This window comes from Alosa alosa, chromosome 3, assembly GCF_017589495.1.
Source record: "Alosa alosa isolate M-15738 ecotype Scorff River chromosome 3, AALO_Geno_1.1, whole genome shotgun sequence".
NCBI lineage: Eukaryota > Metazoa > Chordata > Actinopteri > Clupeiformes > Clupeidae > Alosa > Alosa alosa.
Genome location: NC_063191.1, coordinates 12,500,354 through 12,514,598, shown reverse-complemented (window position 1 = coordinate 12,514,598; position 14,245 = coordinate 12,500,354). Strand labels below are relative to the sequence as shown.

The 14,245-nt window shown below is 41.2% G+C and overlaps 2 protein-coding genes across 2 annotated transcripts in view; one reads left to right on the top strand and one right to left on the bottom strand.

Moving 5' to 3' along the window:
• med14 (mediator complex subunit 14) overlaps nt 1–2,424 on the bottom strand; it is a 37,276-nt gene extending 34,852 nt beyond the window's left edge. Inside the window, 4 exon segments of the mRNA XM_048239701.1 lie at nt 395–568; nt 703–808; nt 906–932; nt 2,014–2,424. Coding sequence (XP_048095658.1) covers nt 395–568; nt 703–808; nt 906–932; nt 2,014–2,186 — 480 coding nt within the window. The 5' untranslated portion in view covers nt 2,187–2,424.
• Nucleotides 2,425–9,820: 7,396 nt separating this feature from the next.
• Nucleotides 9,821–14,245, top strand: part of usp9 (ubiquitin specific peptidase 9) — a 46,730-nt gene continuing 42,305 nt past the window's right edge. The window contains 1 exon segment of the mRNA XM_048238809.1: nt 9,821–10,314. The gene's annotated coding sequence lies outside the window, so the exon portion shown is untranslated.

Genomic DNA, 14,245 nt, shown 5'->3' with positions numbered 1-14,245 from the left:
AGAGTCACAACAACACTTTTTAATTAGCTTAATTAATATGAATTAAAGCGAACTCCACCTGCTGCCTCCCACTCAGGCAGATTTAGTGAAGCGTCCCTAAACAAAGCCTCCTGTCTGCCAGCCTGAGACTCTTTGCAAATCCACTCACACCACACACTGACAAACCTAATATTACCCAGACTTTTATTTAATGAACTTATAGTACTTAAAGTACTTACATTACACCAGCTAGCCAACTGTATTATTAACAGGGTGGCTTCATCTTTATCAGACAGTACTGGTAGTAGAGTAGACCAGAGACTGGTCAGTGTGTGCATGTGTCTGTGTGTGTGTGTGTGTGTGTGTGTGTTTGTGTGTGTGTGTTTTTGATATATTACCGACTCCTGCAACTCACCCTGATGCAAGTGGGCAGACGTGGGTAGGAGCCAGTGGTCAGCACGTCAATGGCGAAGGGTATGGCAAAGCTTGGTAAGCGGGCGTGCACCAGGGCATCCCGTGCCAACGATGCCAGGCGATCTGCCGTGTCTACGAACAGAAAGGCCTGCTGATCCAGGAAGCTGGAGATCATCTGTTGACATGTAAAAGGGTCTTATCATTCGACTCATTCCCCTGACGAGACCGCAAAGCACGCCATGCAACTGTGCTGTCCAATAATCAGATTTCACAGATACTTGCATGAAATGACAATGAGGGTTTACGTACCGCACATTTCTCCACCTTCCCTGCATTGCTTGCCCATTTTACTAAAGCAAGAAGCCTGACGAACAGTTGTCGGGTGCGACTTGCAAATTGTACAATCTCAATTTTCCTGTGTGCAATAACAACAATGTGTTATAAATAAAATAAACAGTCTATACAAAGAAATGGACATGATCACATAAATGTCAGTGAGGGTCACAGCTCACCTTTCCATGTCTGTTTTTCTGGGCAAACTGTATGAAATAAAACACAATAGAAATACACATGTGAAAAACGCAGTCATAACATGGCAATAATATACCCAAGCCAAAATTCAGCTCTGAACCAAATTCACATAAGACCACACAAACATTCTTCAATGGTGAAAAAGATGCTTAGGCTATAGTCCTATAGCATTATTGGGGTTAAGACAGATGATTTTTCCATTTGTTTAAAAGAACTTCACATAGGCCTGAATTCCAGTTCAGCTGAAGGTCTCTGTAAACAACACTCCCACTCACAATTCAATCACAGCCCCCATAATGCAGACACACTGCGGAAAAGCAATTACCCCTGGGTAGGCCACATCACTGCACTGATAATGCACTTTGTTAACATAAGTGTTAACACAGAACAACTCAGAGAACAGGGGTTACTTCTAGCCTAGCAATACAGGCCACAACAGACCATGGAGAAAGGTATTCAAAAACAACATCATGAATGATTGTCAATTACTGTATGCCTTCTTGACCACAATATACCACACCTTAAATTACACATCATTCATCTGTCATCTACTGATTTTTACCATCATATCAAATGTATGTGCACGATCCACAATAAAGACCAATTTATAATGAGCACCTCAACATTACACCATTATAGTAGATCAGATATTAGACAGATCTGTAAAGAAGTAAATCAATTACTATAAACGTTATAAAAGTCGTATAATACATTGCACAGGAAAAACTGTGTTCACCAATGAGCAACATTCTTACCATATTGTTGCATATGAGATCATTGCATGCCATTATCATTCAATCAATGAACATGAGTGGCTAGCACAACACTTAAATCAAAAACGTCACGCGATAACTTTCGCGAACAATATTACAACTGTTTGTTTTACATCAGTCATTGAGTCGTATCGTTTTTAGGACTACACGTTAGTTTCAACTATTCTGAGTAAGTTAGCTCACTAGCTAGCTGAGTCGGCAACCAAGCAAGCTAACGTTAACTCACAGCTAGCTAACAATCAATGAATGTGAGCACGGCCGTGCGTGTTCCCTCAAGTGAACCAACTTCACTGCAGGAACCTAAAACGTTACTTACAGCTCAGCCAATAGGTTGATTTCATGGTAGGTCCTCTGCAAAAGGAATTCGATGAGAAGGCTAAGTCGAACACCTTGAGTCGCCGGTGCACCCGGGGGAGGTGGTTGTGGTGCTGTAGTCGGACCCCCGGCTGGGACCAGTTGGCCATCAGCGCCAATCTGCACCGGAGCCATTTTAAAATAACAAGCCGAGATAAAGCGTCTGAAAGCGAAAACACGAGTCAGGAGGCTCTGGTACTATAGACTTGAACGAATATCAATAAATTAAATGTGTCCCGCTTTCACTGGAAGGCAAGATTTCTTCGCCTCCATGAAAAAGCCGGTAAATAGCCTCTATTTATCGACTTGCTATCAAAAGAAGCCGTAAGCTTGTGACCGCCATCATTGCTCTCTGCTACAGGAAGTGATTGTAGCCGCCACTAGTCGGTGGAGGAAAGAGAGGAGGGGCAGGGCAAAACTCTATGGGAGAAAAGCCATGAGAAAAACGGAAAATTTGGAAACGGATGTTTTACTCCGAGTATGGTGAATCATACACTGAAAAAGAAAACCAGCCGTCATACTTTTTTTTTAATATGGTATCAAATCAAGACCATTGATATTTTGAGCTTGTGAATCATGTTTGTTCACGGGTAATTCTACAGATTCGGTGCCATTTAAGCAGTGTCCCAAGCTGCTCTAGGCCTATGTTTTACATTTTCAGAACATTGATTCAGAGAAAATAGTTAAAACAGATTTATTTGCCTTTTATTTGAGATTTATTTCAACATTATATGTTTGCTTTAAAAAAAAAACTTAACATTTTAATGTTCATTTTTTAATCCTTTTCAATCACAAATGGCACCAAATCTGTAGAATGACCCTCACATGTGTTATTATGATGTTTTGCAGTAAAATAGTAGTGTGCATGTGCAAAAATAATTAATCTGTAGAACTATTTTGTGCATGTCTGAAAAACAGTTGTGCACAGACTGTGTAAATTACGGAGCCCCCGAAGGATCATAGTGGGAAATCTTTAATATGAGGTGGGAATTTATTTTTTGCGCAACATTTGCTTTTGCTTTCCCTCACAATACGTTTTTCTCTCCCTTTTGACTTTGCGAGGGAGCGCAAAAACATTTATCAAAAAATACATTCTCACCTCAATAAGAATATATTTCCACCATGTCCCTTTGGGAGCGTCACAGTAAATATGTTTTATAGTTGTAGATATTTTGTGACCTTGACCTTTGACCCCATGACCCTGAGTACCAAACCAGTCCATCCACTCCTTGAAGTGACAGAACAGTGCCAGTTTGGAAGATACTGTGCCAACACTGTTTGACATCTAGGACCCCATGTGACCATGACTAATCTAATCCCTCCATCTACCTTTGTAGTGAGTAACTGCCAAATTTGACGAAGACTGGATACAGTACCCATGCCACATTTGGATCCATGTGCCTAGGGGGACCCGTTTTCGAGTCCAACCCAGGTCCTTTCCAGATCCCACCCTATCTCTCTCCCCCACTTGCACACTTCCAATGTCACTAGGATTAAAGGCATAAAAGCCTAAAAATAAGTCTGACGAAGATCCTTCAACCCCTTTGGGAGATATTGGGCAAATACTGTGCCATAATGGACAACAGATGCACAAATGGGTGCATATACAGGCAGATGACTGGAAAACAGTAGGCCCACCAGAACAATCACACATGTTGCTTATGATAAGCAACCAGGGCAAAGTAGCTGGAAGGCAATGCACAGATGCATAGAAAGGTGGCATGACAGTGCAGAATTAGCCTGGTTAAAACCAAACTCATTCACTTTGTGAAGAGTCTGGGGATTCACAATTGGGATACGTTTCCAACATTAACATAGTGACGGGCAAAGACTTTGCGTTAACTTTGAAATCGTTGGTCCAGTCTAACCAATCACATTGATCATGGATTTCTAACATTAGTTTCAACTTTTTTTACCTAACCTTTACAAACTGATAAAACCACATCGGCAGTCAGGAAACAATGTACTTAGGCCCACCTTTGCTGTACATAAATTTACATATGATACATTTGATGTTTGCAGGTGTTGCTACTTTCATTTACCACAGCCACTTTCGATTTCGAAACTAGCGTCATCCCCTCTCTTCGCTGATTGGCCAGCCACCCTGGTGGCTGAGGGAAACTGTTGCAACCTCAACTTCAAATGAAGGAATAATCAATCTCCAAAGATGCTTCAAAACCGAACATGGGTGATTTATTGAACACGGTAGCCTAATACACATGAAAATGAATGGAGATACTGCCTGGAAGATTCAAAGTCTGAGGTTATCCACACAGAGTGTTGCCAAGACTTCTCTGGCCATTGCTTATGTATGAGGTGCCCGTAACGACAGCCGAGGCCTTGGAGAAGAAGATCAGCACCTTTTAGCGAAGATGGCTGTCAGTCCCCAAAAGTCTTTCTTCAGTCTGCCTGTACAGCTCTGAAAGCATGTTGTAGCTCCCAATAACATCAGTGGTTGATGAGTACAAGGTAGCCAAAGTCCGGAAGCTCCAGTGGGACATCAGCTGGCACAGGAATTCTGGCAACAGCCGCAGTTTCCAGAGGAGATTACCACCTCAACCCTCAGACCAGACATGGTGCTGTGGACCAGAGCAACAAAAAAGTAGTGCTCCTGGAGCTGACTGTGCCATTGGAGGAGAGGATGGAGGAGGCGCATGAGAGGAAGCTCACCAGGCTCTCATCCATGCCAACAGGTGGGTTGAACTTCTCAGTGGAAGTAGGCTGTCAAGGACTCCCTGGGCAGTCACTTTGGAGGAGAGGTTCCATCAGGAGAAAGCTTGTTGCTAATCAAGCAAGCAGAGGCAGCAACCAGGAGTCTGTGGCTAAAATGCAACGACTCACCAGTGCTGGAATAACCCACTCAGCAGAAAGGAGACATAATAGAGCAGTGGTTGTGGAGCTTGAGGGGCTGAGGGTTTCCTTCCGGGTGCCCACCTGATGACCTTTAGAAAGCACCAAAGGCCCACACTACAAAGTTCAATCAAGGGGACTTGTGAAGACACGATTGCTAGCCATCATTCTCATGTAGGAGGTAGGGACACTCCCTGCTCGAGATGATAGTGAAGATGAACTTCGTTGCTCTGATTTGTTAGGTCTATCCAATTGGGTGCAGACATTTTTCCCCTGTATCAGTTGAAACACGCCCCATAATCATGTCCCATTGGTGCAGTACCAGACTCAAATTCTGAATAGAACTGAGTCTGGCTACGTCAGGCTAGTGAACATGGGATCTGCATTGACGTAAAGTTACCAAAGATTCATCACTGTATTCATATAGGGGTGTTGGAGTATAGATCAGGTTTTCGCTATCAGTATGGTTAAATAATATCTGTAGTTTTTATTATTGTTCCTTGATTTAACATAATTTAAGAAAGTAGCCTACTGATTAATTAAGTTGCATAGCACAGAGATGCGTTTTTTGACGGCCTGCTTATGGGGCAGACAGCTAGCGGATCGTTAGGAAAGATTAGATGAATGTAATCATGTTTGGGCCTTTTTTGGGCCTGAAATCGCTGATACAACCTTTAGTTGTAAAGGTTCACATTTTATTTGGACATTATAGGTTTTTACTTAGTTTGATGTATATCTGAAGTATTTCCTCTGCTAAATAAATTCAACCAGGCCAGCTATATTTCTGAGCTTATGTTTACAGAAAATTGGCCTGTATTACATACAGCATTTCTGTTAATGTTTAAGTGGTGAAACATCAATGAGTATGCAAATATGTCAAGCATTAACACTGAGCATGAAACTTATGAAGGACCAAAAATGACTTTACTGAAAATAAATAATTGCACAAATAAATTATAGAATGTATAAATATGGCATTACTTTTGACTAAATGACTGAGTATTTGTTGGTAATTGTGGGGGTCACTTAACCTGGCTTCGTCCGTCCACGTACTTCCGCTCAATTTCATTTCGCTTCAGTAGCAGACACAGATGTGCTTTCAACAGATTTCTCGTGTAGAAAACCAACTGAGAGCCACCAAGCAACCATGCAGCGAACAGAAAGCGATTACATTTAACTTGCAATATCGTTATCGTTGTGTCCCCCCTGGTTAACATTCGTCATTACCAAACATTAGTGATTGGTTTCCCGCAATATTCTGTCCCGCTCCCGCATTAACGTGTAATTTTTATTCCTGCTCCCTCCCGCATCAGTAACATGATGTCCTGCTCCCGCCCGCTAAAGCCCGCATGCAGGAGGGATAGCCTATTCAGTTTTTCTTTCTGTCTCACGAAAGGAGCACACACACCTGAGAAAGACTCCAGATTTCTTGGTTCTGAATGTAGGCCAACAACTGAAGTAGCCTAGGCCTAGTCTGGTGCCCTCTTCCTCTGTCATGCTTTCGATTTCGAGTTTTGACAATGAACAGCAGGAACAAATTGAACCCACGTAAATGACAACAGTTATGCTTAAACCCCGTTTTTTAATGCTCACCAAAGGTTGTTTTGTTCGTGATTTGTATTTTTAGCAGTAAATAGACTTGGTTGTTGATTGGGTGTGAAATCCTTTAACACTAGGAATTTAACCTTTCTCCTGTGTATTGAAGTAGCCTACTATCTATTAATGTATTATATTACCCCAAATCCAAAAAAGTTGGGACGCTGGAAATTTGGTCTCTGCATTTATCCCAATCCGTGAATTAGTGAAACACACTCAGCTCACAGTGAACACACAGTGAGGTGAAGCACACACTAATCCCGGCACAGTGAGCATCCTGCAACAACAGCGGCGCTCGGGGAGCAGTGAGGGGTTAGGTGCCTACCTCAAGGGCACTTCAGCCGTGACTACTGGTCGGGGTTCGAACCGGCAACCTTCCGTGTACAAGTCCGAAGCGCTAACCAGTAGGCCACAGCTGTCCCCATAAACCCTCTTTTAGATGTTAACCATATTTAATTGATTTTGATTTTAGAATTTTTTGGAAAAAATATGTTAATTTTGAATTTGATGCCAGCAACATGTCTCTTAAAGGTGGGACAGGGGCATGTTTACCACTGTGTTGCTTCACCTCCTCATTTAACAACATTCTGTAAACAGATTGGCACAGAAGGCAGACAAAGTTTGCATGGATACAACCCATCCACTTTCAGTGGAGTTCAAGCCGCTCCCTTCTGGTCGTAGATATAGATACCCTAACGTCAGAACCAACCGAACAAAAAAACTCATTCATTCCCATGGCAATAACTCAATTAAATAAGATTTGGACAGGAGGAATATATGTGAAGTAGGCTACTGTTCAGTAGTTTTAGTTTTATTCATTTATGACATTAGGCCTTTTTAGGGAAGTGCAGTATACTTCTTTTTTTTTACTGTATTCTATTTATTGATATTTATTGTGTATGTTATGTGTTAGATAAATAGTGTTGTAGATGTCTGGTTCAATGTTTGTGTTGTGGATTATGTGTCAACATGCCTGTACTGTAAAACAAATAGCCTCTCGGGGACATTAAAGTTTTCTAAGTCTAAGAGTTTTGAGAATGAAATGTCCCATTCTTGTCCGATTTTAGCTGCTCAACGGTTTTTCATTCCATGCACCCAATTTGACAGGTTTGGACTGCAGACGGACCATTTTAGCACCTGCACTCTTCTGAGCCACATGGTAATGTGTGCCGAATTCATTTTGGCATTGTTTTCCATAAAATATTCAAAGTGTTCCCTGAAAAACACATTGTCTGGACGGCAGCATGTTACTCAAAATCTGTGTAAATCTTTCAGAATTAATTGTGCCTTGCCAGATGCTATGCACAAATGCACCCTCATACCAGATGCTGGGTTTTGAACTGATCACTATAGGCTAACAAGTTGGAAAGTCCCTCTCCTCTTTAGCCCAGAAGATACAGAGTCCATGATTTCCAAAAAGAATTCCAAATCTTGATTGGTCTTAGAGGACAGTTTTCCACATTACCTCAGTCCATCTTAAATGAGCTCGAGCATGTCTAAATACAATTTCTTCTTTGCAGTTTACACTAGTCTTTGTGAATGGAGCACCAAACTGTGCTCATAGACATGGAAGTTTACCTAATGCCCATACAATGCATTAAAACAGGCCTGTTTTAATGAGGTGGCATCTGAGGTCCAAAAGACCACGGCCATACAGTGCTGTTCTTCAGCCCCGTCCCTTAGGAGGAACTGTAGGAACTGTTTTAAAAAAGCAACAAGCCACTCAAGACTGAAGGTTCCAGTTATTTTAGAATCTGCTTTGTCTCATGCCAAACAACACAGCTGTTAGAATCACTTATGGCCTCTACTACCTCTACTAATTTCTGTTGGAATATGGAATAGGCCTATTTAATAAGTTCAGCTCTGACCAACTAATTCCTAACCAACTAAATTATTTTGTGTCAACTGGTTGTGTTTATTCTGTTTTTGTGTTATTAAGAAAGCCGTCTATTCTAGTGCACATACAGTATGCAAGCACCTTTGTCTAGACTCAACACGCAGGCTCAGACCACATAGAATGAGCCATTAAACCCTTCCTGCTTGACTCTGACATTTTCCTTATTCACTGTTATTTTGTGCTACATCTCAGTGAGAGGTCAAAATTACATTCCCAAATGTATGTATTTATGAAAATTACTACCCGCATTTCAGAAAAGTGTCCAGAAGCCATTTTTTACATTGCAGACCTTCCCTGATTGCTTCTAATTCATCATCCTCTTGCTTAGTGTTAATACTTAAAAAATAAATAAATAAAAATATTGTCTGTGGACTTAGATGACCAGGGAGAACAAGTGCAATTGTGTTGCCCCCCTCATTTGCCATTGATTAAACAGTGCAACAACACATTTATAAAGCGGTTTTCATGTTTTCTTTAGCAAGGAATAGCACTGGTGACGAATGGTCTTTAAGGCCAGCAATGTTACCCCCATTGTAGAAATAGAGCAGAGGTCAGTGGGTTCATGCCAAAGGTAATGTGAAGGGAAAATGCAGGAAAACGTGCTAGTGTCTGTAACAATATTGTGCTGAGCAGTCCACACTGTGGCCTAGGAGGTGGCTTGTATAAAGGGGGGTTAATCCTGGTCAGGCCGCACAGGCTATACATGACTGTTGAATGAGTCAGCATTAGTTTTTCTGCAGAAGAGTGCTGTCCTTACATCACTGTTGCTTCATTTCAAAGTTACATGTGCAAACCTGAGCTGACCAAAAAAAAAATGTTTTCATCAACTTACGAAGTATATTTATTATGTTTCATAATAAATCATGTCATGGTCAAGATCTGCAACATCTGTACTGGATTAATTCAATAGGCAACTCATTTCTCTCTCACACACCTCAGAAATGAGTTTATACCATAAATTGGTTTGGGATTATTGGTAACCTGACCCTTTTAACATATTAGTGTAGTGACAGTTAAGAGCCAACTGAGCTATAATAATTACAAAACAAAATACTATTGTAACAAAAACAAATACTATTGTAAATAAAGATGTAATGTGAATAATGTTCTTGTGCATTTCTACAAAGGAAATTAGTTACATTTTCGTGAAATTAGGCCCATCAGAAAATAAAAAGATGTCACTTGCAAGTTATCTGGAGGTTTATTTATTACAATGATTCATTATAAAAGGAAAGCTTTAGGAACATTCATGGTAGGCAGACCAACACTCAAGATCATACAACTAGAAAGCTATTAGTTCATGGTCAAGATCCACCCCTAACAGCAGGTGGCGATACAAAAGGTTCAGCATTTTCCTATCTGCATAGTTAGCAAATCAGCCGGGGAACGTAAAACGTGAAATGGACTTTTATTATAGAGCTGGAGTGAGCTACTAGTTAGCTTGCCACGTATTTAGGCATTGTTCCCTCTTAGCTCGTATGATTTTGACAAGTTCTTGGTCACAAGAGGATTCTTGAGTGATCGTTGAGGACCTCAGAAAGCATTCTGAGGTCGCATGAATTCTGATTCTCCGTGAAAGCTGATCAAATTTGAGCTAGCTGGCTAGCAACATTCTATCGAAGACTGCTGCTGCCGCCATATTGAGCGAGGCTCCGCTGTTTGCCATGCAGTGACTGACTTGCTCGGACTGAACTGACAACAGATCGGGGATAGAAGAGTTGGGGGGGCTGCCGTTGCTGGTGACGCAGGAAAAACACCCAAGAGCAGACAAAAAAAATCCAAGGAACTGAGATCGCCTCAACATTCATTTTATGTAATGCGAAACAGCAGTTACACGAGACGTTTATAAGATACATGACAAATGAGTTATTGGAGACTGGAGTAGCTAGTGAATAGAGGAGAAGTCATTTCTTATTTCTGGTAAGTGGCTAGTATTGCTAATGTTTGGGCTAGCTCGCTAGCTAGCGATAGTTGAAAAAGCGGTGTTGCAGCTAGCTTATCATGACAAGCTAACGTTAGCGTTATTCCTTCTACTGCACAACTTATCTAACGTTAGCTAGCACTAGCTTCTTTTCATAATCAAAAGTTGTCTATACGGGATGTACACAATTTGAGTCGTTGGTCACGGATGATGCATTGTATTGACATCAGATAGTAGTGTGACAACATCAATGTCTCGCTTACATGATCTTATGCTGAAAATATAACGTTATATTGAAGCCGGTTGATGCCTAAACTGAAGTGAAAATGGCTGACGGCCTCTTCCTTATGTAGCCAGCTAGCTGGACTAGCTAGCTAGTGTTACCACAACGCGCGTTAAAGAGAGGTTTTTGTTATGTCTCATTTGTAGACGCCTTGTCCAAGCAGTATCAAAACACTCGAATAAACCAAATATTTGCAATTACCCATCCTTTCAAGCTCAGTGAGTAAATGTTGTCAGCCATGTTGCTAGCTAACCAGATACGTTCGAAACGACATCACTGCAAGCCTAGTTAATGCTAGCTCTTGGCTCCTCCATTACCTTAGTAGCAAGCTAGCGATGGAGCTGGCATTACCATATTCGTTGGAGTTATTGGAATGGTGTGCTACCGAACCTTAAAGCTAGCTCTGTAGCTACCTAGCACTAGCTTATCAGGAAACGGGCCTGAACTGAACCCAGCGTTAGGCCTATTTACTAGTTAGCGCTCTGAGTTAACGGTGGGCAATGCGTAGAATTTGCATTTTACGACACGAAAGTGTTCGATCATATTATTTGGATCAGCAAAGTCAACTCTTGTAGAATATTTATTGACGTTTGACCCACCGGAAACGCCCATGATGAAGCCTGGCTTTTTCGCAGCACTCAAAAGGACATTAGCAAGCTTGCTAACTTACTTGGTAGCATTATGTAGCCTGTCGGAACTTGGGCACCTTGGGTTGGACAATTATTCAGCGAATTGACTTGGAAGGTTGGTTAGTGGGCATTTTGAAGGAAATGCAATAGACCTAGATTGAAATCAAGTTTTTGAATGTTGGGTATAACCATTAGTGACACACATTTGCACTCAATAATATCCTAATGTTTTTGACAGCAATTTGAACAAGGCAAGAAATCAAGTGGCTATCGATAACTAACGTCAGCTAGCTAACGTACACCTAGCAATAATCGAGACAATCGAGCTTCTGTGTATGATTGATTTGTATCGTTTTATTTGTGTTTTCGGTCTTTTTCCTGGCAATATGGAACAGTATTACATACTGTCATCTTCTTTGAATCGCTAACGTTTGCAGACAGCGCTAATAGTTGGGTAAGTTCAGCTAATTCAGTTAGCTAGACTGTTACCAACCCATTTTGAACGATCGCGTAAACAACGACTGAATGGATTGCTTAATTTGACAGTCTGTACCTATTGTATTTCTAAGGCATTATTGCGTACATATTGTTTTCTACCATACCGATTATATGTCTTAAGTTTTGAACATTAGTTGGTGCTAAAGCAGTGTCATGGTTAGGAAGTCATATCAGAACACGTTAGCTAACGCTACGCCGTGATAATGCTTTAATAAATACAGATCTGTCACTTGTATTGAGCTCTAGGTTCAATTGTCAATATAATTGGTATGCACCCAGAGTTGCCATCTTTGCTATGTGGCATGATTTAATGCACATTTAGATGTTTATGTTGGAATAGAGCATGTTCGGTACTGCTTGGTCATATGGGTGCTGGGCGGTTGTCGATTAGCTATAAATAAGTACTCGCATTTGGTTAGACCTCACATTTCAAGTTATTTTGGCTTTGATGCCAGCTGTTGGAGGAAAAACACACCAGTAACATTCCATGTTTCATTTCGTGGTGGATTATTCTTGTTACGTGATATTGATGTAATATCGAAATGGGATACGGTGGCCATGATTTTCGAATGTCAGAATCTTGAAGTTTATGTTGTTTGTGTTGTTGAAACCTGAACTCGGATACATAAAGCGAAGACGTCATGCAAAGATGCTTGAATGCGCAAGGCACCTGTAGCGACCAGGAAGCAACATGGTTTCGTTACCCAATATTCAGTTATTTCAGATTTGTATTATGAACTGAAGGAGCAAATGTATCAAGTACAAAACAAGGTCTTTTGAAATGGCATACCTAAGAATTGGCTGTTGCAGCCTTCTTTGTAGGTTTGTCTGACCTCATTCTTTGTCTAATGGGTTGATGCTTTGTATTTACTCCCACTGAAAAATGTTTGTATGAGTTTAAGACATGCAGCACATTGCATTACAGGAGGGATACATCTTGGCTGTGTTTTATGCTCTGAAAAATCTATATCATTTTAAGCATTTGAAAAGTATTACCTAAAATCCTCTCATAACAACAATGTATGCCTTGAGCGCAAACCATACCTTCCACTCACTACAACTATCTGGTTAGACCAGATTGAGAAGGATTTGTCTGTGCAGGGAGGGAATGTGCACAGAGGGCATGAAACAGCTGTTGTGGGTTTACTGTGATGTTAGATAGTGGTCTAATGACCTGATTTGATTTGAGTGTTGCAAACATCAGGTTAGGTTATTGACATCCTCTGTTTGCAACATGTTAAAATGGCCAGCTGAGAAAATTAAAGGATTTTGAAGGGTTTATTTTTTTTAATCTCTACCACCTCAAAGATTTTAAAATATTACAATGGATGAATATGGGATAATGCAATCTCCCTCCTCACTCTTGGTTTCCCCGTTTGAAAAGGGTGACTGTTTTCACTTTCCCCCATTTCTACACAACCACTCAGCCTTTTCATGTATTTGTAACATGGATCATAATGCATATCCTTCTGAATACCATCACCACCACTACTACTACAAAGTGGTTGATGAATGAGCCCATAAGGGACAAAGATGGAGGGCCTTGCTTGCACAGACAGTTGACTAGTGAATAGGGATCTGAGAATCTGGAAGAAAGTGTGCAGCAGGGAGGGATGGATGGTGGAGGTTGGGCATGGATCCTACTGACTGAAACAGCATTTGAATGTGGTCCAGAGTGTCTGTGGCATCGAGCGCAGGCGATCAGTGGATGTAAAGAGAGAGAGAGAGCAAGTCAGTCCAGTCATGCTTCCTTGCCAGGAGATCCCATGGTTAGTGAGGGGAATCCCCTTATATCAGGGTTCTGAAATTTGGTGTGGTTCATCCGTGGTCTTCTGGCCGCACCTTTTCTTTCTTTGTGGGATCTGGTCAGAGACCTTGTTGTTTACTCTGGCCGTGTTGTGTTTTTGGGTGAATTAGCTTACCTAATCATTATTTTGTTTTTCAAGCTTATTGAAGGGCCGATCAAGTCCATTTCTCCACATTATGTTTGGTTGGCCTACATTATCCAGCATTGAGACTGTGTATTGATGGGAGCTTTGTGACCTCTCCGCTCACAAGCACGTCCTCTACAATAGTGTCCAAAAACGAAAGCTCACGCTAGAACAGTTAGGCTACAGAGTCAGACTGGAATGTCCCAAGAGACGAGGATGGATATAAGTAAGTCTGGGTTTTCTAATGCATCCAGACCATATGGCATTAATTGAGTGATGACATGATGATATAAATGTACTTGCTCATCATCACCAATTGTTTTGTCTTGCTCTCCCATATTGTTTGGTCATTGGTCATACTCAACTTGGCATGTTGAGTTACTGTCATTTTTTGCATTTAGGGTGACAGTACAGTTATCAGCCACCAAGCACTCACCTCCCCCCACAACCAAAATTAGCCCTCCTTTTGCCCTGTACTATAAAATCCTGATTGATGGTTCCAGAGTTCAGTCTGGTCTTATCTGTAGTGAGGATATACGCAGCACAGCACTGGCCTGGAATGCGCACTAGCGTACACATAACTTTAGGA